At 39.6% G+C, this 21,074-nt stretch overlaps 1 protein-coding gene across 1 annotated transcript; it reads left to right on the top strand.

Annotated features, from left to right (window-relative positions):
- Positions 1 to 8,945: 8,945 nt before the first annotated feature.
- On the top strand, positions 8,946 to 19,936 carry cdk4 (cyclin dependent kinase 4). The gene is made up of 8 exons (XM_029432618.1): positions 8,946 to 9,201; positions 14,470 to 14,704; positions 14,784 to 14,919; positions 15,078 to 15,245; positions 16,019 to 16,128; positions 17,543 to 17,593; positions 17,680 to 17,815; positions 19,092 to 19,936. Exons 2-8 carry the CDS (start codon positions 14,487 to 14,489, stop codon positions 19,179 to 19,181), a joined length of 909 nt encoding a protein of 302 aa, XP_029288478.1. The 5' UTR covers positions 8,946 to 9,201; positions 14,470 to 14,486; the 3' UTR covers positions 19,182 to 19,936.
- Positions 19,937 to 21,074: the final 1,138 nt, after the last annotated feature.

Raw genomic sequence — 21,074 nt, 5'->3', positions numbered from 1 at the left:
ATAGATACAAAAAAAAAAGAAAATCTGACGAACAATAAAAATCACAGTTCTCTGTTTTTCTCCCACCATCTCTGCGCCACAAATCAGAAGGAGCGGGAGGGAGTCAGATATGGATTCCTACAAACAGAAAACGAGACAGCAGACTGCAACCGTCCCTTCCGGGTTGTTAAAAGCAGCCGCACATCATCATCAAATCACCAAATGAAATCAAGGCCTTTGTGAATCACTTGGGCAATACAAATGCCACTTCACATGGCAGGCTGCAGCGACGTCTCCAGGATCTCCAGGATGTTAAAACTTGAGTTTCAGTTGTTTTTCAGATTAAAAAAAATTAAAAACTTCTTTATCTGTGCAGTTACAGCCGTTTTCCATTAAAATAATCTTCCCTCCTGCAGCTGAGATGAGCTCCATCCACAGAAGGCAGCGCACTGACGGAGACTGCTGTCCGAGGTGCTGATGTTCATGTGACGTGGACGCCACGTGCTGACATCCATCGGCTCATGGAGAAAGAAAAAAGAAAAACAATTAGTGTAGTGTGTGTGTGTGTGTGTGTGCGTGTGTGTGTATCCACCATGCACACCATCACAACACCTCTGACAGATAATTCTCTCAGAGGAGGCTGTCTACTTTCTTTTATTAGATAAACAGCCGCCTGCTCCTCGATCACAAAGAGAAACATGTCTGCTGAATGTTTTTAAATGTAGAGGCTGAAACTTATATTAAGCATTCTGAAATAAACTCCATACAATCATCAGTCGTTGCTAAGTCAATTAATGTTTAATATCAGAAAACGTGTTTAATAGAGGCATGTTGTTTATCATATCTTTGTGTTTTTAACCTGTTCCTGTCTGTCTTCAATACTAATTTACAGCCAGGGAGGCAGAAATTATTGTTGGTTTATTATTAAAGTCATTGTTGAATAAGTGATCAATGTGCTGGAGGTATGCTGTGGTAAAGAGGAGAATTGGTGTATTACGAAATAGTGATTTCATGATTAATGTTATACACTTTTAAATTGATTTGGTTAAAATGTCCAGTAGATATATAACAAGAATCTAGATGAATCTGAATCCCAGGTATGTATTAAAAACATATTTATTTATTCACATTATGTGGATGTATCAGTTGAATTGGGCGGTGGTAAAGTGGAGTTACTGTGTTGATAATTAAAATGCCAGAGGTCTAGGGATGAATGGGAAAACAATGGCAGGTGTTTAATATTAATGTGAACTATAATGCAGTGATGTATGGGGCTTTTTCTAGAAATACTGCCCGAGTTGCAGCAATACTTTTATTGGATGATAATAGGTACTGTGGTAACACAGATATGGAAGACAAGGAGTGCACCGGTCAACATCTCTCTGGTTCTGTTCAAACTAACTGTAACTGAACTGAAAAGACAAAGAACACCGTACATCAGACTAACGAGATGCACATCTTGGCACTTTATGTTTTATTATGTATGTAACTTCTCCCTTTGTATAAACCCAATAAATGATTATTTAAAAGTGTATAGAGGTGAATTAGCTGCCCTTTTGCTCTCGTAGCATACATGTGCAGTACATATAACTTAATTTCTGTTTCACAGCTACCTCATTTTTAATCTAAACTCAAGTGTCTTTGTGTTGTGATCAATACTTTGTTAAGTGATTGGAGCAATTGCTGTATCCAGTAAATGAACACTTTAAGTTCAAATTTGATGTTTAACTTGACAATTTTTCCCAGAAATCCAAATAGAAATGTTCAGTGTATACTGTATATATATATATGATAGGTTAAAATGTGAAAACAAGACTATAAAATAAGTAGCTAAAAGAAATAGTATTCAAGCTAAACGTATGTTTGGGAGAGATCTTGATCCATGTGTCCTTTCTTACAGAAATATAAATAATCTCATAGAAATATGCAATGCGGCAGGAAAGACGATGCAGATTTGGGCCAATGATATTTATCACAGCATGTGAGTATGAATACTGATCACAGACACGAATGGTGTGTCCTCATCTGTACAATAATGGTGGGTCCGGGGTGGGTTGTGTCATGTCCCGTCAGATTATTTAATGTCATGTATTTATGTTATAGTTTAGTTCAAGTTCAATGTGTAATACCTCTCAGGTCAGGTTATGTTAAGTTACAGTCACGATTGTCTAGTGTCATCTTGCACTTCCTGTTTTGTTTTGAAACTCACCTTTCCCTCTCGTTCCAGGTCACTTAACTTCCTGTCTTTTGTGTTTTTTCCGCTTCAGTGATCGTCTGCCCCACCCCTGATTGTTGTCACCTGTGTCCCCTTTCCTCATGTATAAATAGTCCTGTCTCCCCTTGTCTTGTGCCAGTTCGTCTTGTAAACTTAATCAAGTGTATGTTTCTCATCAGAATCAGAGAAGGTGATGAGTGGAAAACCGGATTCAATACTCCTAGTGGCCACTACGAGTATCTGGTCATGCTATTCGGTCTTACCAATGCACCTGCTGTCTTTCAAACATTTGTTAATGATGTTCTGAGGGACTACCTCAATGTTTTTGTGTTCGTATACCTTGACGATATTTTGATTTTTTTCCCCAGACATTCAGTCCCATGTCAACCAAGTTCGCCAGGTTCTTGACAAACTGTTATCCAACCAGCTCTAAGTCAAAGCCGAGAAATGTGAGTTTCATGCTGCCTCCGCCTCCTTCCTGGGCTATATCATCACAGCCAATGCAATACAGATGGACCCTGCTAAGGTTACTGCCGTGGCCGAATGGCCAGCTCTGGTTAACAGGAAAAAGGTCCAGCAATTTCTAGAGTTTGCAAATTTCTATCGCAAGTTTATCCATAACTTTAGCACAGTTGCGGCACTCCTGCATGCACTCACCTCTCCCAAGGTTCCCAGGCAGAAAAGTCTTTCGGGTCCCTAAAGGAGAGATTCACCACGGCACCAGTACTCACCATTCCTGACCCCAACGCCAATTTGTGGTTGAGGTGGATGCCTCAAACAAGGGCATTGGGGCCATCCTGTCCCAGAGATCCGCTCAGGACAACCAAATGCACCCATGCGCCTACCTAGCGCGTAAATTGACCCCTGCAGAAAAATTTACGATGTAGCCAATAAAGAACTGCTAGCGGTCAAAGTCGCATTAGAGGAGTGGAGACATTGGTTGGAGGGGGCTGACCAGCCATTTATTGTGTGGACTGACCACAAGAAATTGGAATACATCAGGAAAGCCAAAAGACTTAATTCCTATCAAGCTAGGTGGGCCTTGTTTTTTAACAGGTTCAATTTCACATTATCATATCGACCAGGATCACAAAATGCTAAGCCAGATGCACTGTCATGCCTGTTTGAAGTCAAACCTAGTGCCAAAGAACCCAAATCAATCCTTCCACTTAACCATGTGGTTGGAGCTGTGTCATGGCAGATAGAAGAGGATGTTAAGCAGGCTAATGGGAGTCCAGCACCTAGTGGTTGTCCAGACAACCGTTTGTGCCAGTGGCACTACGATCCAACGTGCTATCATGCCATCCCGGGGTTAAGCGAACCATGTTTGTGCTGAAGCAGCGATTTTGGTGGCCATCCATGAAGTCGGAGGTGTCCGAGTATGTGGCGGCCTGTCCTGTCTGCGCCCGGAATAAAACACCATCCAGGGCTCAGATGGGTCTGCTCCATCCACTTCCAGTTCCTCAACGCCCGTGGTCCCACATCTCCATTGACTTTGTGACCGGCTTACCACCTTCAAAAGGTAACACGACCATTCTGACGGTGGTAGACCGCTTTAGTAAAATGGCACATTTCATTGCCCTAACCAAGCTTCCCTCTGCCAAGGTAACGGCAGAGGTCATGTTTTCCGTATTCATAGCTTTCCCAGGGACATTGTATCAGACCGAGGTCCACAGTTAATTTCACGTTTCTGGAAGGAGTTCTGCCATCTCCTTGGCGCCACAGTCAGCCTGTCTTCAGGATACATCCACAATCTAATGATCAAACGGAGCGCATCAACCAGGAACTCGAGACACTCCTTCGTTGCCTCGTGTCCCAAAACCAGGCCACCTGGAGTGACCACCTCACATGGGTGGAATACACCTACAACACCTTGCTTACACCCGCCACCGGTTTTTCCCCTTTCCATTGCGCCAATGGTTACCAGCCGCCTCTATTCCCATCCAACGAGATGGAGGTTGCAGTCCCATCGGCTCACGCCATGATCAAGCGCTGTCGCCGGATCTGGGCTGGAGCTCGGCAGGCTCTCCTCCGAAGCGCAGCCCGGATGAAAAAGTCAGTGGATCGCCACCGCAGACCAGCACCACTCTACATACCAGGTCAGAGGGTGTGGCTTGCCACAAAGGACCTACCTCTCCACGTCCATTCCCGGAAGTTGGCCCCCAGGTTTGTGGGTCCTTTTCCAATTTCGAAAATAATTAATCCGGTCTCTGTTCGTCTAAGACTCCCCAGGTCAATGAAGGTCCACCCGACATTCCACGTCGCCAAAGTCAAGCCAGTCCAGGACAGTTCCCTTGTGCCCCCTTCCAAGCCTCCTCCCCCTTGGATCATCGAAGGCGGTCCGGTATACACGGTCAAGAAGCTACTTGCCGTCCGCAACCGGGGTCGAGGTCGACAGTTCCTTGTCGATTGGGAAGGTTATGGGACACGAACGCCAGTGGGTTCCGTCCAGCTTCATCATAGACAAGACTCAAATCCGAGACTTCTACCTCCAGCACCCTGAAGTCCCTGGGCTGTCAGGAGTCGGCCCTAAAAGGGGGGTACTGTCATGTCCCGTCAGATTATTTAATGTCATGTATTTATGTTATAGTTTAGTTCAAGATCAGTGTGTAATACCTCTCAGGTCAGGTTATGTTAAGTTAGTCACGATTGTCTAGTGTCGTCTTGCACTTCCTGTTTTGAAACTCACCTTTCCCTCTCGTTCCAGGTCACTTAACTTCCTGCCTTGTGTGTTTTCCCGCTTCTGTGATGGTCTGCCCCACCCCTGATTGTTGTCACCTGTGTCCCCTTACCTCATGTATAAATAGTCCTGTATCCCCTTGTCTTGTGTCAGTTCGTCTTGTAAACTTAATCAAGTGTATGTTTCTTGTTAATGGCATTTTGTATTGAAATATCTTTTTGTTTGAAAGTCGCTATTTGAGTCGCATATTTTGGATCCTGTGTTTTTTCGTTCCGTGGTTCGTGACAGGTTGTAGTAAACATTATTACAGAGCCAGAGGCAATCTTTTGTCCTGAGTGAGCTAATGCATTGAAGTAACATGAAGATGTCATCAGTTTAAAGAGGATGTTGGCCTAAACAAACATGTTAAAGTCAAAATCAAAAATACATATTCTTCCTTTTACCTGTAGTGTTATTTATTCATCTTTGTTTTGGTGTGAGTTGCCGATTGTTGGAGATATCGGCTGTAGAGACATCTGCCTTCTCTCGAATATTATGCAACTGGATGGCTCTTTGCTTGTGCTGCTCAAAGCGCCAAAAAAATACATTTGAAAAACTCAACAGCAATGTATCTTTCCAGAAATCATGACAGTTACTGAAGATAATCCAGACCTTGTTTTGAGCAGGTTCATTTGGGAACTATTTTCTTTCTGATGCATCACTGCACAGAAGGAAGTGTGCATCTACTCATGGACGACAGCATTAAACCTTTTTCACGGTAGACATTTCGACTTGTAGGACAAGCACAGCTGTAAATAATCAAATGAATGATGGCTAGAGTCCATTTACCTGCTTCAGTTTCAGGATCCTGGTCTTGTGCATGCTGTCACACTGTCATGACTTACTGGGACACTTCAAACCGAACAGAGCCATCATTAATGTCATTAGTAACACCTGAGCTTGTCATACAAGTCGAAATGTCGGTGAAAGATTCCTATAAAAAGTACAAAAAATGTTGGGGGGGGAAGCGAGAAAGCCCTGGAGCAACTTAACATTTTTAGACTTGTTTCAGACTTTTTCTCCAGCCAGAGTCTGCACGCCACTGTCAGCCGCGCTACAACCCCATTTCTGGTCACAAGTGGGGCCTGACAGCCCTGATTTTCTTCCCCTCTAGCGTGCAGCATGAACACAAATGTGGGAGCAGTAGGCTGGGAGGAAAACTAAAAGCACTGTATCCCAAATAGATTGGTTGTGTTGGACACCAGAACACATAAACCTTTTTACGATTTTATTTATAGGCAACCACAAGTCCACCATTCATGTTTTTCTACGATCACATGCTGTTTTCAAAGCAGGCAGACATTGTGCAGTTTGTTATGAACATGCATAAAATAAATAAATCCATATTCCCTGAAAGTATGGAGGCATCAGGCTGGATGCGAATCAGAGTGGACTGATCCTTCAGACTATTGTGACTGACTGAAACTAATAATTATGCTGGAGCTAGTGTGGTATATTCTAGTAGTCAAGTGTTTTAACACAAGTTAATGTTAATGTTGTATAAAACACATTTTAACATTGAATCAGTAGTCATCAGAGTAGCCACTACTGAATGTTTATATTTCAATAACTGGTCTAATAGAATTTGTGTTTTTTTTAATCTAAATACACTGTGCAGGTTTAATTTTGTTATTGCTACGACTCCCAGATATCCAATGAAGCAAAGTTTGCCAGACCTCACAACTCATTAATCCAAAAGGAAAAGAGAAGAGAGAGAGATATGAGCTCAGAGAAAATGAGGGAGAGGAAGGTCTTCATTTGTCTCCTTCACACTTAAGTCCCACATAATTGTTTTTTCATTAATCCACGTTATGTAGAATAAATACCCTTTTTTGGAATAAAATGATGTCCCAAATGTGGAATACTATTATTAGATATAATAAAACTCATGCTCTTTTAGAAATGGATTCATTTAATGTGTGCGAGTAATAGATGCAATTGTTGTGTATAAATGTAGTGTATGAACGTGGATAATACATTACATTACATTACAGTTCATTTAGCTGACGCTTTTGTCCAAAGCGACGTACAAAAAGTGCAAACAATCATGGAGATACAACTCCGAACAGCAAGAATCTTGTAAGTACAATAGCTTCAAATAGGTACAATCATTTAAGTGAACACTGTCTTCAAATAGCCAGTTTGAAGTGCAACAACATAAGTGCAACATAAACAATAGAATACAAATTCAACTATTAGTTATAAATAAGCCAAACCAATACAAGTGCAACATACAAAGTACAGTTATTTAGTTTTCTTCATTCGCCGAGGTGCAGTCGAAACAGGTGAGTTTTCAGTCTGCGCCGGAAGGTGTGTAGACTGTCTGCTGTCCTCACATCAATGGGGAGGTCGTTCCACCATTTTGGAGCCAGGATAGCAAACAGGCGGGTTTTGTTTGAGGGAAATCTGGATCCCACTCGTAGTGAGGGAGTGGCGAGCCGATTGGTCGACGCAGAGCGAAGTGAACGCGCTGGGGTGTATGGTTCGACCATGGCCTGGATGTAGGAAGGGTCTGATCCATTCAAAGCACGGTAGGCCAGCACCAGAGTCTTGAAGCAGATTCGGGCCGCCACTGGTAGCCAGTGAAGGGAGCGGAGAAGCGGTGTAGTGTGGGAGAACTTGGGTAGATTGAAGACCAGTCGGGCTGCTGCATTCTGGATGAGCTGTAGAGGTCGAATGGCACATGCAGGCAGTCCAGCAAGGAGGGAGTTGCAGTAGTCAAGGTGGGAGATGACAAGAGCCTGGACAAGAACCTGCGTCGCCTTCTGAGTCAGTAGGGGACGTATCCTCCTGATGTTGTACAGAGTGCATCTGCAGGAGCGGGTTGTTGCAGCGATGTTGGGACCGAAGGACAGTTGGTTGTCCAGCGTCACACCCAGATTCCTTGCAGTCAGAGTCAGGGAAACAACAGAGGTGCCGATGTTGATGGTAAGGTCTTGGATGGGAGAGCCCTTATCCAGTAGGAAAAGGAGCTTGGTCTTGTCAAGGTTGAGTTTCAAGTGATGTGCGGCCATCCACCGAGAGATATCAGCCAGACAAGCCGAGATCCGTGCCTCCACCTGGGTTTCAGATCTGGGAAAAGACAGAATCAGTTGAGTGTCATCTGCGTAGCTGTGGTAGGAGAAACCATGAGAGTGAATGACAGAGCCAATTGAGTTGGTGTACAGTGAAAAGAGGAGAGGCCCCAGGACAGAGCCCTGAGGTACCCCGGTGGTGAATTGACAGGGGTCCGACAGCCCCTCTCCAAGTTACCCTGTACATCAGTTCATAGAGAGATGTGTTTATAAGTATGTAAGTATACAAGTAAGTACACGCATTTCTCTTGATTTATAAAGTAAATGTGTACTGGGCTTTTCTCTTTATTCTCTCTATTTTTCTTTCTTACACTTTTCTAGATTTTTTCTCATTACAATCACTTTCATTTACACTTTTAGACCCACAACTGTAAAATAAATAAATAAAAAGATTATGACTCTGGGGGTATTAATCCAGGAAAGACAATGATGATTCTTTTTAATTTGTTTTGGACAGAAATATTTGTATAGTTTTTGTATACAACACAAACAAATGGAAACACATTTGCCAAGAACGGCACGTATTGTTATTCTTTTTTTTCAATGTTCTTCTGCATGTTGTGCTAATATGTTTCTTACTGTTTTCTTTTTTCTTTATTACATTTTAGATGTTATTGTTTTATTTATTTTTTCATCCTTAAAGTATTGGGTTTTTTGTATTTTGTAACTTATAATACAGTAACATAACACAACATAACATAACATTAAACTAAGAAACGTTGTTCTGGTATGCTAAAAATAATAGGTGTGTCTGATATGCAGGCCTATTGTTAGTATCCGAAATAAACAGCAACATAATAAATAAATATATGCATTTAACAACAATAAAAATGAGAACTTTCTGCAGCATGGATTATGTGATTATTGTAACTTTATGAGGAACAGCAGAGCTTTAAGGTCTTTTATACATGATATGCGGAGAAAATTTGTTTTAGCTCCTCCTCCTCCTCCTCCAAGAGTTGCAAGAAGCAACAGGAAGCGACAACCCAAAAAGAGTGCAGCAGGCTGGAAGAAAAAACAGTGAAGGCCGAAATCATAATCTGTTTATTGGCTTCTGCACATCAGACCCACTGCTGGAGCTGTAAACCTCCGCCTGGACCCGACCTGCGGCTGCTGACCCGCTTCTGGAGGAGTTATACGTGGCAGATTAGAGACCATGTCCTCCTCATAAAGCTAAAGTAAAGCTTACCTGCCGCAGAAAAGACCCAGCCGAGGTAAGTGAAGTGTCTGAACTATCGTTTACCAAAGTGTGACACTTTTGCAGTTTATGTAATGTGGCACAGATGTGGAAATGGAAGTTGCTGACGGTGATCTGTCTCTGCCGTCTGCACTTTTTACTGTCTCCCTCCGCCACGTCAGTGTACTAGTAGGTGAGGAGGGAATAAGTCCGTGTGGCCTGTTGTTGCTTCACTTTTTTATTCCCTGTTTAATTAACAAAGGAGCGCTATGGAGGAGCACCACGTGTCGGGACAGAAGGCTTTCCGTCTGTGCTGGCCTGTTTCTGCCTCCGCCCACTGGCCTTCCATGTTCGGCTAGATTAAATGCATAAATTAATAACACGTGGGAGAGAAATTAGATCTGATAACAAATCAATACTGACTCCTAGTGATCGATAGCTGCTATTTTAGACCTCAGTGTTGTGAGACATCAGTGACACATCCAGGTGTAAAATATGTACTTGCTATTTCCTCTGCTGATCTGTCACTGAGGAGGAAATGAGATGTTTTTAGGGTAACAAGCCTGTTCACTTCCTGTAGGTCCTCAAGAGGTTTCACATGAAGACCACCCAGATTCTGACCCTTCGTTATTATTACATTCAATTTGAGACAAAGCTGTTTTGTTCTGTTTTACCCCCTGTTGTCAGATGAAGGTATGCACACGGCAGGAACCAGATTATATTAGCAAAAGGGCTGAACAATTAATCAGCATTTAATGGGATTCACAATATGGACTAAGGCTGGGAAAATATCGCTATCATATGTGATGTGAGAATAGATATCATCTTAGATTTGGGATATTATAATATGGGATAAGTGTTGTCTTTTCCTGCTTTTAAATTCTTCATTACACTAAAGTGATGTCATTTTCAGATTTTACCAGACTGTTCTAGCTCTTCTATTATTTGCCTTTAACCACGTAGTCATTATATCCACATTACTGAGGATTATTTATCAAAGCACTCATGTGAAAATATTATTTGAAAGCACCAATGGTTACCCCTACAATTTTGTAGCAGTATTGGTATCCTGAAATTTGATGTTCTCCATATTATGGAGCCATAATATGGTGTCGTGCATTATCCAAATTGCAAAAAAAAAAAAAAAAGTGAGAATAATGATGCAAAAATGATAATTCCCTCCAATATCAGGAATCCTATTGCAATATTGTGCCTTTTACGCCACTACATTTATTTGATAACTTTAGTTGCTACTTAATAATAAAACATATATAATACATATAATAAAACATATAAATTAGGATGTAATATTATTATTATTATTATTATTATTATTATTATTATTATTATTATTATTGATCAAACGGAGGGAAATTGTGAAGCTACGAGCAGATGAAGTATATTTAAGTTGTTAAAATGATCCTGACCTTCACCAGCTGCAACATTACAGTGATGCTCACACATTAACACATCACAAGACCGTATCGTCCATTACATTAATTGGTTGGTCACAAATTCTTGTTCAGTATTTTGGGAAGTTGTCATCATTGATCCTTTCACATTTGATATTATATAAATACTATATTATGAAATGAATCTAAAACCATAAACTATATTTATATTCATGTATTTATAATACAACAACTAAATCTAGTAAGATCCACATTACTACTATAGCCTACTAATAACTAACTGCTTAACTAATATAGTAACTGTCTATTAACCAATATGGAAATGTAATCTTGTTCTTGGTGTGTCAACGAACTCAAAGGTAATGTTTTTTTTAAATAATTGTCTCTAATATTTACAAAATGGATAAAAGTTAACCTAAAGTTTAGAATATCAGCTACAAATCTGTATGAATTCAACTAAATTGCAAGTTTTTAGAGAAGTGCCAAAAACAGGAAAGCTTGAAAATAAAACAGGAAGTTAAGTTACATAAAAAAAAAAAATCTTTAATGTTTCCTTCTGTATTACTGAATTGCTCAATAATCTTATTTGAAAGGAAATGTATTTGTCTATTTCGCAGTTCAATTCTGACATGAATAATTTTGACGGGAATTTATACTTCTTGCAGATGCACAGGAATGCAGGCAGACACTCTGACTCAACTTTCTTTGCATAAGAGGAAGAAATGTGCTGTGTTCAACATGCATAATGTCATAACAATTGTGGTTCGGCAGCATATCTGAATATTCGAGCACCGTGGCTATAACAGGTTTAAGCTCTGTATCGGTTTTCACTTCCACCAGTATATGATGGGGAGTATTTTACGCATTATTGATGCAATAGAATAAAATTTCACTGAATACCGTGAGATATAATCAACCCAATTTGTACATGTTGAGTAGAATAGCTGACCGCAGCTCTGGAGAGATTTAAATACAGATTCAAAATGCTGTAAATGTGATTCATCAAATCATCCAAATCTTATAAAATGTGACCAAAAAGGCCCATGTACAGTATTGCTACACATTTATTTATTTGTCTTGTCCAGGCTCATGAAGCAACAGTGTATACAGTTACAGTCAAAGCATGCTGTCTCAAGCTGTCAGCATTTTGTTTTTACGGCCATTTAAGAGCGTTTGGAGTGTCGGCTTTGGAAAACGAAGACACTGGTTTACAACAGAAGAGAATTAATTCCTTGTTGAAGTGTTTGACTTTTACAGGATTGTGTTTCGGCTCTTTTGTTGCTGTACTTTTCTCACTCTCCCCTGCAGAAACTATTTTAGCTCCAGCCCGACTTCACTTTTTCACACTTTGTCCGCCCTAACAAATCCACTGTGTGTTCATAGTTTATACACAGTCTGATGCAGCATGACAATGAAAAGGCTTTATTATATATATTATGTATTTATTCATATTGTTATTATCCATATTAAGATTAAAATCGATGTTTTGACTATAGAATGTCAATAAGTAGTGAAAAATACCAATTTCCCAGAGCCCAATGTGAAGTATTCAAATTGAATACGAAAAAAAGTGAATTTATTTTTGTTTTAAAACCTCACTCCTCTGAAAGTGACTAAAAGGATTAATTGAATATCAAATTTGTACAAATAATTTTCTGTCAGTCTGCTGATCGATTCAGCTCGAGTCACATACATTTGTCTGAGAGCAGTAGTAGTTGTAACTTCCAATCTCAGTCCAAGATATTTACATGAACCTAAATTTAAGATGCGCAAAATCACATAAAAACTGTGGACAGCCAATGTATATGGATCATGAAAGCTCTGTATTCAATTATGAAAATGGGTAGGTAATAAACAAATAATATTGGATAACATATATATATATTCTGTTAGCGTTTGAGATTAGGTTGAGCATGAGTAAACAGGGATTAATAGTTATTTTTCCTTCCACACAAACACATCAGTCACTGAGGCAGATGTCAATCATTTTAACAAAGAATGATCCTACTATAAATATCATCAACAAAGTTATACTATAGAAGACCTGAAAGCAGGGGAGATGTTTTTTGAGCCTCTCAACTGAGAGTAGTGCTGCACAATTAATTGAATATTAATCTCAAACTAATGCTGGCTTCCCATAATGAATTGCACATGATTGACTTTTTTAAAATGCAGCTTCACTCAAAGAAAACTTTCCTGAATGTTGCGGCTGCAGTCCAGAGTAGAAGAGTAATATACAACAGAGAGCAAAATGAAGGAGAACCATATTTTAAGTCTTCTCTTGATTCAAGATTAGTTAATTAGTAGGAATGAAGCACATCGTGAAAGTGCAATAAAATGTATTTCCTCTAAAATCATTGAATAATTGTGATGATCATTTTGTCTATGATTGTGCAGCCCCACCTGAGAGGAGGGACGGGGTTATGAAGATGATGATGTTGCTCTGTCCTTTAGAATAATAAGCATTTGCATTTTGAATTTAGTACTGCATGTCCTGATCCCATGAACTGTATACAGACATGCAGTGTGAAGCTGACAGGTGTCCCTGTTGAGTAGGTGGAAAGGGGTGACGATGGCCTAGTGGTCTAGTGGTACGGCTTCCAAATACCGGATGGTTGTGAGTTCAATACCAGCATTGTGTCCCTGTAATTAGTTCACTGTAAGTCGCTCTGGATCAGAGCGTCTGCTAATTAATGTAATGTAAGAAGAAAAATGGGGTACACTGTGGATGGAGGCTTGAACAAAGTGAAGGGAGGAGTGGGATGGTGCTGGTTGTGTGCTGATTGATGGAGTTGGTGAAGAGGACAGAGGAAAGTTAGAAGGGACGGGACAGAAAGGCTGTTTGGGGGTTGAGTGGTAGAAGGAGCTTCCTGTTCTGGCAGAGAGGCGGCCAAATGTCCTGTGTCAAGTATATTTGCTTTAAAATGGCTTCCCATTCAGTGAGTCATTTGACTTCTTTCAGGAGGTCAGGTACTTTGTCCTGTACAAGAGCATTGATAAATTCCATTTCTAAAAATATGTTATGTCATTTTGGCACTTTGCACCCAAAGTACCTGGAGAGCTCTTATGAGGCTGTACTCTAATAGAGGCCAGCACAACTAGCCATAAAAATGCTGTGCATTTAGCATCAAGCATATTTGACTCCTGCTGCCAGAATGGTTGAAATATGAGAAGGGTTATATATTAACAACGCCTCTTGTTCACTGAAAAGTGTGAATAAAGCCCTCTTCGTCAAAGCTGCATCAATCAATATGTTTTATAATTAATCTTCAGGTCAAATGACAATGTGAAGTAGTACGATGCAGTTCCCCTCAGCTCTACAGAGCGCTTTAGCATCTTTCAACTCATTGTTTTGGTTTTACAGCTCTGAGCTTTTCTGTTTTGATTCTCACCACTCTCATAAGAGTCATTAACCGCAGGATTCACAGGATCTGGATCGTTATATCAATGCAATGATCCAATTTAATCAATGCAAAGTGAAAACAATACATATTATCTTTAAGATATGCCTTTTATTTTGAAATGTCCATAGAACCATAATGGCCGAGTCACCAGGTTATTGAGCCGTACGTCATTTTCCTCTTCGATGCTGCCTCTTCTGTTTACAGCAGTGCTCGAACACTACACACTGGGAGACAGCGTGAAGCAGCAGTGTTTAACAAATGGAATTACTAAAGTGGAAAAACATCCCCTTTTTCCCCTGCAGTCTTTTATATTGTATCCACCAAATTCTCATAGCCAAAGTCCTTTCCCTGTCCAGGACAGAGAGTTTTTTATTTAAGGTTTTATAACATTTTTAGCTAACTCTACATACATATATACATTAATTAATTCATTATTGCAATTAATACCATTAATAGCTTCTGATCTGTGTGTCTTACTCTTTCTCTCAGTCTGCTTGAGCTTGGCCATGGCCCACGGCACCAGTCTCCAGTATGAACCAGTGGCAGAGATCGGAGGCGGCGCTTACGGGACGGTTTACAAGGCCCGAGATACAGAGAGCGGGCAGTTTGTGGCTCTAAAGAGCGTGCGCGTCCAGACAGACCAAAATGGCCTCCCGATCTCCACAGTCAGAGAGGTGGCTCTGTTGAAAAGGCTGGAACAGTTTGACCACCCCAACGTGGTCAGGTAAGTCAGCTATCAAAGTGTTGTGTTGGCTACAATCTACTGTGAACTCCTCTCACAGAAGTTTAATTGTGCATAACAGGCTTATGGATGTATGTGCCATCCAGAGGTCGGACCAAGAGACTAAAGTCACTCTGGTGTTTGAACATGTGGACCAAGACCTCAAAACGTACCTAGAGAGAGCCCCAGCTGCAGGATTAGCCCCCGGCCGCATTAAAGTGAGAACTGAAACATTATCGATAAATATGCATAATCTATCAAATAGGTTAGAAGGAAGAAAACTGTCTAGAAAGTATGGTGTATTTATCATTTCAACCCTGTTTTTAATTCATGAAATATTTAGTTCCATTTGAAATATATCTGTGTGTTTCTGCAGGACCTGATGAGGCAGTTGATGTGCGGTCTTGCATTCCTCCACTCGAACCGCGTGATGCACCGAGACCTGAAACCAGAGAATATTCTGGTAACCAGCCAGGGCCAGGTGAAGCTGGCCGACTTTGGACTGGCCAGGATCTACAGCTGCCACATGGCCCTCACTCCTGTGGTAAGAACTCACCTGGACCATACCAATAGTTTTTGTTTTACTGTCGTGTATGCAGCATTTTCCAAAGAATACTATAACTTATTTTAGATTTTAATCATTTAGGCAGCTGCTGGTTTCCATTCAGTTCAAAATAAAAGTAAATGTTCAGCGACTGAAAGTTTGGTTAAGATCTAATCTATCATACTAAGTTGTCTAAGTTGCAGTTCAATTCTTCATTGACAGTGCTTTCAGTGTCTAACATGTGACAGTCTGCTGCCAAACCCCTAACCATGTGAAGACAAGAAACTATAACTTCACATTACCCTTTTCCATGCTAGCTTATTATTTGTCTTCTGAGTCAAACTTTGTGTCACAATAGCATAAATGTAATGTTTTGTCAGTAGCTTACTGTCAAATCTGGGTTTGAGCTTCCTTGAAACATATTTAAGGAAGAGTTTTAACAAGACAGGTCTACAGTCATGCTAGCAGCTCTACGAGGCAGCACTTGAACTAAATGCTAACTTCAGCATGCTAACAATGACGATGCTAACATGCTAATATTTAGCAGGTTTCCCATCTGGGTTTAGTCTGTTAGCATGCTAATGTTAGCTTATTAGCACCAAACACAAAGTGCAACTTGTAACTTGATATTGATACTGTAGTAAAATTAATAAAATAAAATTGGTCACCTAGAATGCAATCTAAAACATGCTGGAAAGCTTTGGAAAATGGTCTTTACAAACGCAGCTAAATTATTTATTTTGTATTTTGTATTGGTATTTTGCGTCTCCCAGGTGGTGACATTGTGGTACCGACCCCCCGAGGTTCTGCTACAGTCCAGTTACGCCACACCTGTGGACATCTGGAGCACCGGCTGCATCTTTGCTGAGATGTTCAGACGCAAGTGAGTCAGCAGAATAATATTCAGATAAAGAAGACTGCCGCTGTTTATATTTATCTTTTAAATGTTTGTTATGATCAATATGCCCGTGTCGGTATTAAAATCCAGCGTAACAAACGAGCCTCAGGCAAATAGAAAAGTGCACAAGATTTTGGTGGTGATCTGATTAAGTTCAAAAGTAGCAGAGATTGGATTACATATCCTGAAGGTACCCTTTGCAGGGTGGAGATTTGTGCTTACTAAGTGAGTTCTAGTTTCTCGTATGAGCTAGCCTGAGGAGTTAGTGTTTGAAACTTTAAAACGAAGAAAAAACTGGGATAATGTTCACTGGCAACTTCCTCCCCCCCCATTCCAGAGAGAATAGTATCTTTATACTGCATATAAATGAAAGGAGGGAGGGTAGGGCGAACATGGCACTGCCTCTTACTTGTCATTAGGTTTAGGTTACTAGGTTAGGAAAAGATTGAGGCTTTGACTAAATATTGACAAAATAATCTTGTCCCGTCTTGTGTTTCAAGTCAGCAAATGAAATACAGTTTGTAGATAAGTTAAACATAAAGGTTTTTAAAGCATGTTGTTTAAAAAAACATAATTTCTGCAATATTTCTTATAAATGCTAATTATTTTTTTATATTCCCAAACATACTTACACTATATTATGATAAATTGTGAAACATTTAAAATCAAACACAAAACAATATTATATTGATCATCTTGCCAGAGGTACACTCATTACCTGGGGATGTGAGTCCCGATTTGAACTCAAGCACACATCTATGTGTCAGTGTCTGAGCAGCCGTGAGGAGTTTGCGGAGGAAGGTTCAGATTTGATCTGTAAATGCATCACATTACGAGGTTATCTGCGGCTTCTGGGAAATCTGGTCTGGAAACTCAGACATGAGGTGAATTTGTGAAAAACAGCTGGGCTTTGCCACACTCATTAGGTTACAGCACATGCACATATTTTATCTCAGCCTCAACCAAGTCTACAATCAATGTACTGACACACACCGTAGTTATACTTCAGTTATAAGTCATGGTAAGTGTCTTCAGCGTCACTCATGTTAATAACAAACCAGTGCAGTGACACACAGTAGCTCCATCTAGTGGTACAAATTACCCATTGCATGAAGACAGCAGTCATTCGTTCCTTAAAATAATTGCCAGTGGATGATGATGGTGATTATTTAATAAAACATTCATAGTATCACGAACAAGTTGATTGGGGTGAGATGTTGCAAACTGATACAAACGGTAAAATCATTACACTCTGTGGCAAAATGTTAATCATTGTCTAAAGGACATCGTGTTCCTGTTTGCCCTCCTGCACAAACAGGAGTAGCGAAGACATGTGAACTTATACAAATGACATGTGTTTCACTCTATTAACTTTGGCACACACTTTCTGTCTGTTTAGACCTTTGTTATGCGGAGAATCAGAAGTGGACCAACTTGGGAAAATCTTTCAGTGAGTAACAAATAGTTCCTATCACATTTAGCTGACTAGATGATTCATATTATACCTATTTTATTGAAAATCTTATGTTTCTTCAGAGTTATTGGCTTGCCACCAGAGGACGAGTGGCCGACTGATGTTACACTCTCAAGAAAACACTTCCCCTCTCTCTTACCTCGCCCAATCACTGACTTTGTTCCAGAGATAAACGAGAAGGGGGCGCAACTATTGCTGGTAAGACTTCGCCATGAATAAAAAATGAAACCTGCTTGGTAATTGATTCATTTTCAGGTGTGTACAGAGTTGAAAACAGGACGGTAACAGATCAGTAACCTCAGGCTCCAGAAGAAGAACTTCTTGTGACTAGTGTTACTTAACCAGCTGGTTGAACTCTGAGAGAGCATGACCTACAGCAGTCCTGTTTAAACAAAAGTATTCTTTCTGCATTTCTAATTTACTGTGCTGGTAAAACTGAAAACCTTAAATCATAATTTATTCATAGTTAGTTTTACCAACAGATCTTAAAAGGAAATGTTCAGTAAATGTTGCTTTTATAGGATTGACTGAAACGTACTTTTTGTATATTTTATTCTGCCTTTCTATATTATGTAAAAACATCATTTTAGGCAAGAATTTATTGAAAGAACCAAATTAAAATAACTAAATCCTAATGACCAAAGAAAGCCTTTTTTTTGTTTTGACCAGTAACTTCTTTCACTTTCTGCTGGTTGCCTGGCAACTGGTCCTGGCCAAATGATAGTGTGGCACATAACCCAATGTAAACGCAATTCTTCTTTTCATCTTTATTTTTGAATGAATTAAACAGGCGAGATATTCTTTGTCAATTAGTGAGCTTTAGAGGTGCTGGCAGGCAGACTTTGGACAGAGCCAGGATGTTTCCCCCTGTATCAAGTCTTTATGCTAAGCTATAACACAAAGACAGAGAGGCGTATCGTTCTCTCCGAACTGTTCCTTTTTAAAGGCATATTATGTAACATTTGTTATATATTTTGTTGAGTTTTGTACTTAAATGTTTCAACAATTTTCAAACCAAGATAAATCTGTAATTTTAATCAAGGTACCGGCCCATTTCATTTAGTCATTTTTACGATAGACATTTTATTTGTTTAACTATATGAAGACGAAGTATTGTTTTCAGAGAAACAAGCTGAGCAAACGTTAGAGGCAGCTGAGCATCTTTTGGAAAAACTCTGATTTTAACGTGAAACTGCTTTATTCGGTCTACTTACCGATTTTAATCACCGGGGCTGTTTGTTTTGGAGAGGAGGAGACCTCTGCAGATAATTTGGCTACCGGTAAAAACCTCCTGCATGACTAACAATAAAGAAAATGACTGCAATGACTCCCATGATCCATCATTACTTTGCGTCGCCAACAAACGATCTTTTATTAACTGTTTTGATTGAGCGACCTCTAGTGGCAGAACATGGCATACTGTTCCTTTAAAACCTGATGCAGCTCTAATATTCTGCTATTTATGTTTCCACAGAAAATGCTGACCTTTGACCCCTTGAAACGAATATCTGCGCTGAATGCCCTAGAACATTCATATTTCCAGGACGAAGAGCCATTGACTTGAAATGATGCAGTGAAATGTGCAGCGAGAGGTAACAGTGTCTTAGTTTAGACCTGGCCTAACCATAAAAGACTTTAATTTCATTCCGTGCATTGCCTTTCAAGATGTCTGGCTTATGCTTTGGGATATTTCTTTTGTTACTGCTACATCAAAAAAGGATTAAAGCCTGAGAAAGAGGAGTGAACTTAAGGATCACTGGCATGCTTTACAACGTCACAATTAATGATGTTAACATGGCGTGTCTTCAAGGACAGTACCAGTTTTTTTTATGTTTGATGTGTGTAACGGTCTCGTCCGCAGGGACTGATGCACAGAAACGTCTGTCATCTCCTCTGAAATGTTGCTCTTGTTACTTTTGTACAGTGCCTAGACAGAAAGAAGCGGAGATGTCGTCTTTTCTCATTACAGGCTGAAAAATGTCTGATAGAAGTGACGCCTCAGGGTTAGAGCAGCCCGTCGTTAGTGATCTTACTGTATTGGTGTTAGAATTTACCGTACTAGAAGAACAATAAGACCATAAGTTTTCTGAAAATCATGAGGAAATGAAAGAATAGTCCAAAGTAGCACAAGAAAAAATGCACACACTTGACATAAATACTGGTATTGCCCTTTAAAAACTGTCATAAATTGTTTCTTTTATCGGAAGACTGAAGGGTTGAGCTTCATTTCATGTTTCAAATGTTTTGTCCGTTTACTAAAACCATCTGAAACCAATCAGCACTGCAACTTTAAACGAATAAAGAACTATTTTAATCACATTCAAATTTCATTTGTGTACTATTATTATTATTATTATTATTATTATTATTGTTGTTGTTGTTGTTGTTGTCATAATTATTAGACAAATGGCAGTCCATATATAAAATGAATAAACAGTTAATGAATTAAGCCGTCTAAATGTGCGAGAGGTGTTTTCTTTTTTGCAGGTGAATAGTATTGCTTCACATAAGGGTGACCAAACGATTAATATTGCTCTTCTATAAAGTTGGGGGACTTGCAAGAGCCTGATGTAATAAAACATTTTTAAACTCTGCTAAATAAAAAGCTGGAATTTAATCTCAAATCTATTGTGTCAAACTCCAAAAACAGAGGATCCTACACTTCCCACAATGCAACTCGATAGTCTTTTTGGGACTACCCATCCTGCCTGTTTAACACCCAAACTTTACAAACTCCACACCCTGAGTTTGTAACTCAGGATTTATGTTATTGTATTTAAATGTGTCGTTTTCCAAATCCAAGCCCTAATTATTATTATTATTTTCTCAATCTTAAAAACAGTTCCCTCCGTAGTTGCAGAAACTATTGAGTAGTACCAAAGTGCCCTCTCTAAATTATTTGAATTTGTAACGGTGGTCACAAAACAGAACATTCTGATGAATGAACTACTAGAAAAGTACAAACAGTGTAAAAGTGACAAGACTATGACGAGATATAAACGTACGAGACACATGTTAGTTAGTGAGCAATGAATTTATCCACCCTTCAGCACTTAAGTAAAAATCCAGTTTCAACTGTTTTGCATGATAACAAATAGATGCTTAGCTGGCACTATTTCATCAACAGGAAACAAACTTCCATACATTGATATTGTACGTGAATGCAAAAACAATTTTCACCCTGCAGAGCTACACATCTTCACATATAAAATATTATTTGTAACATCTAAGTCTGACCTTAATAAGCCTGCAGTATTTACTTAATGTGAATAGCGTGTCGTGTAAAATATTCATGTGCACGAGATATTTACAATCAAATTACATTTTTGTTTTCGTTGTTTCCTCCCTGTAAGGTTAACAATTTAATCTTGTTTGGTTGTAATTGTTTCGTTTGATCCAAATACCAATTTAATTTACGGTCAGGAAACTCACTTTTAACTTTAAGAATGACAAAGAA

Source organism: Cottoperca gobio, chromosome 5, assembly GCF_900634415.1.
Source record: "Cottoperca gobio chromosome 5, fCotGob3.1, whole genome shotgun sequence".
Lineage (NCBI taxonomy): Eukaryota > Metazoa > Chordata > Actinopteri > Perciformes > Bovichtidae > Cottoperca > Cottoperca gobio.
The sequence above is the reverse complement of the archived record's forward strand: the minus strand, read 5'-3'. Positions and strand labels throughout refer to the sequence as shown.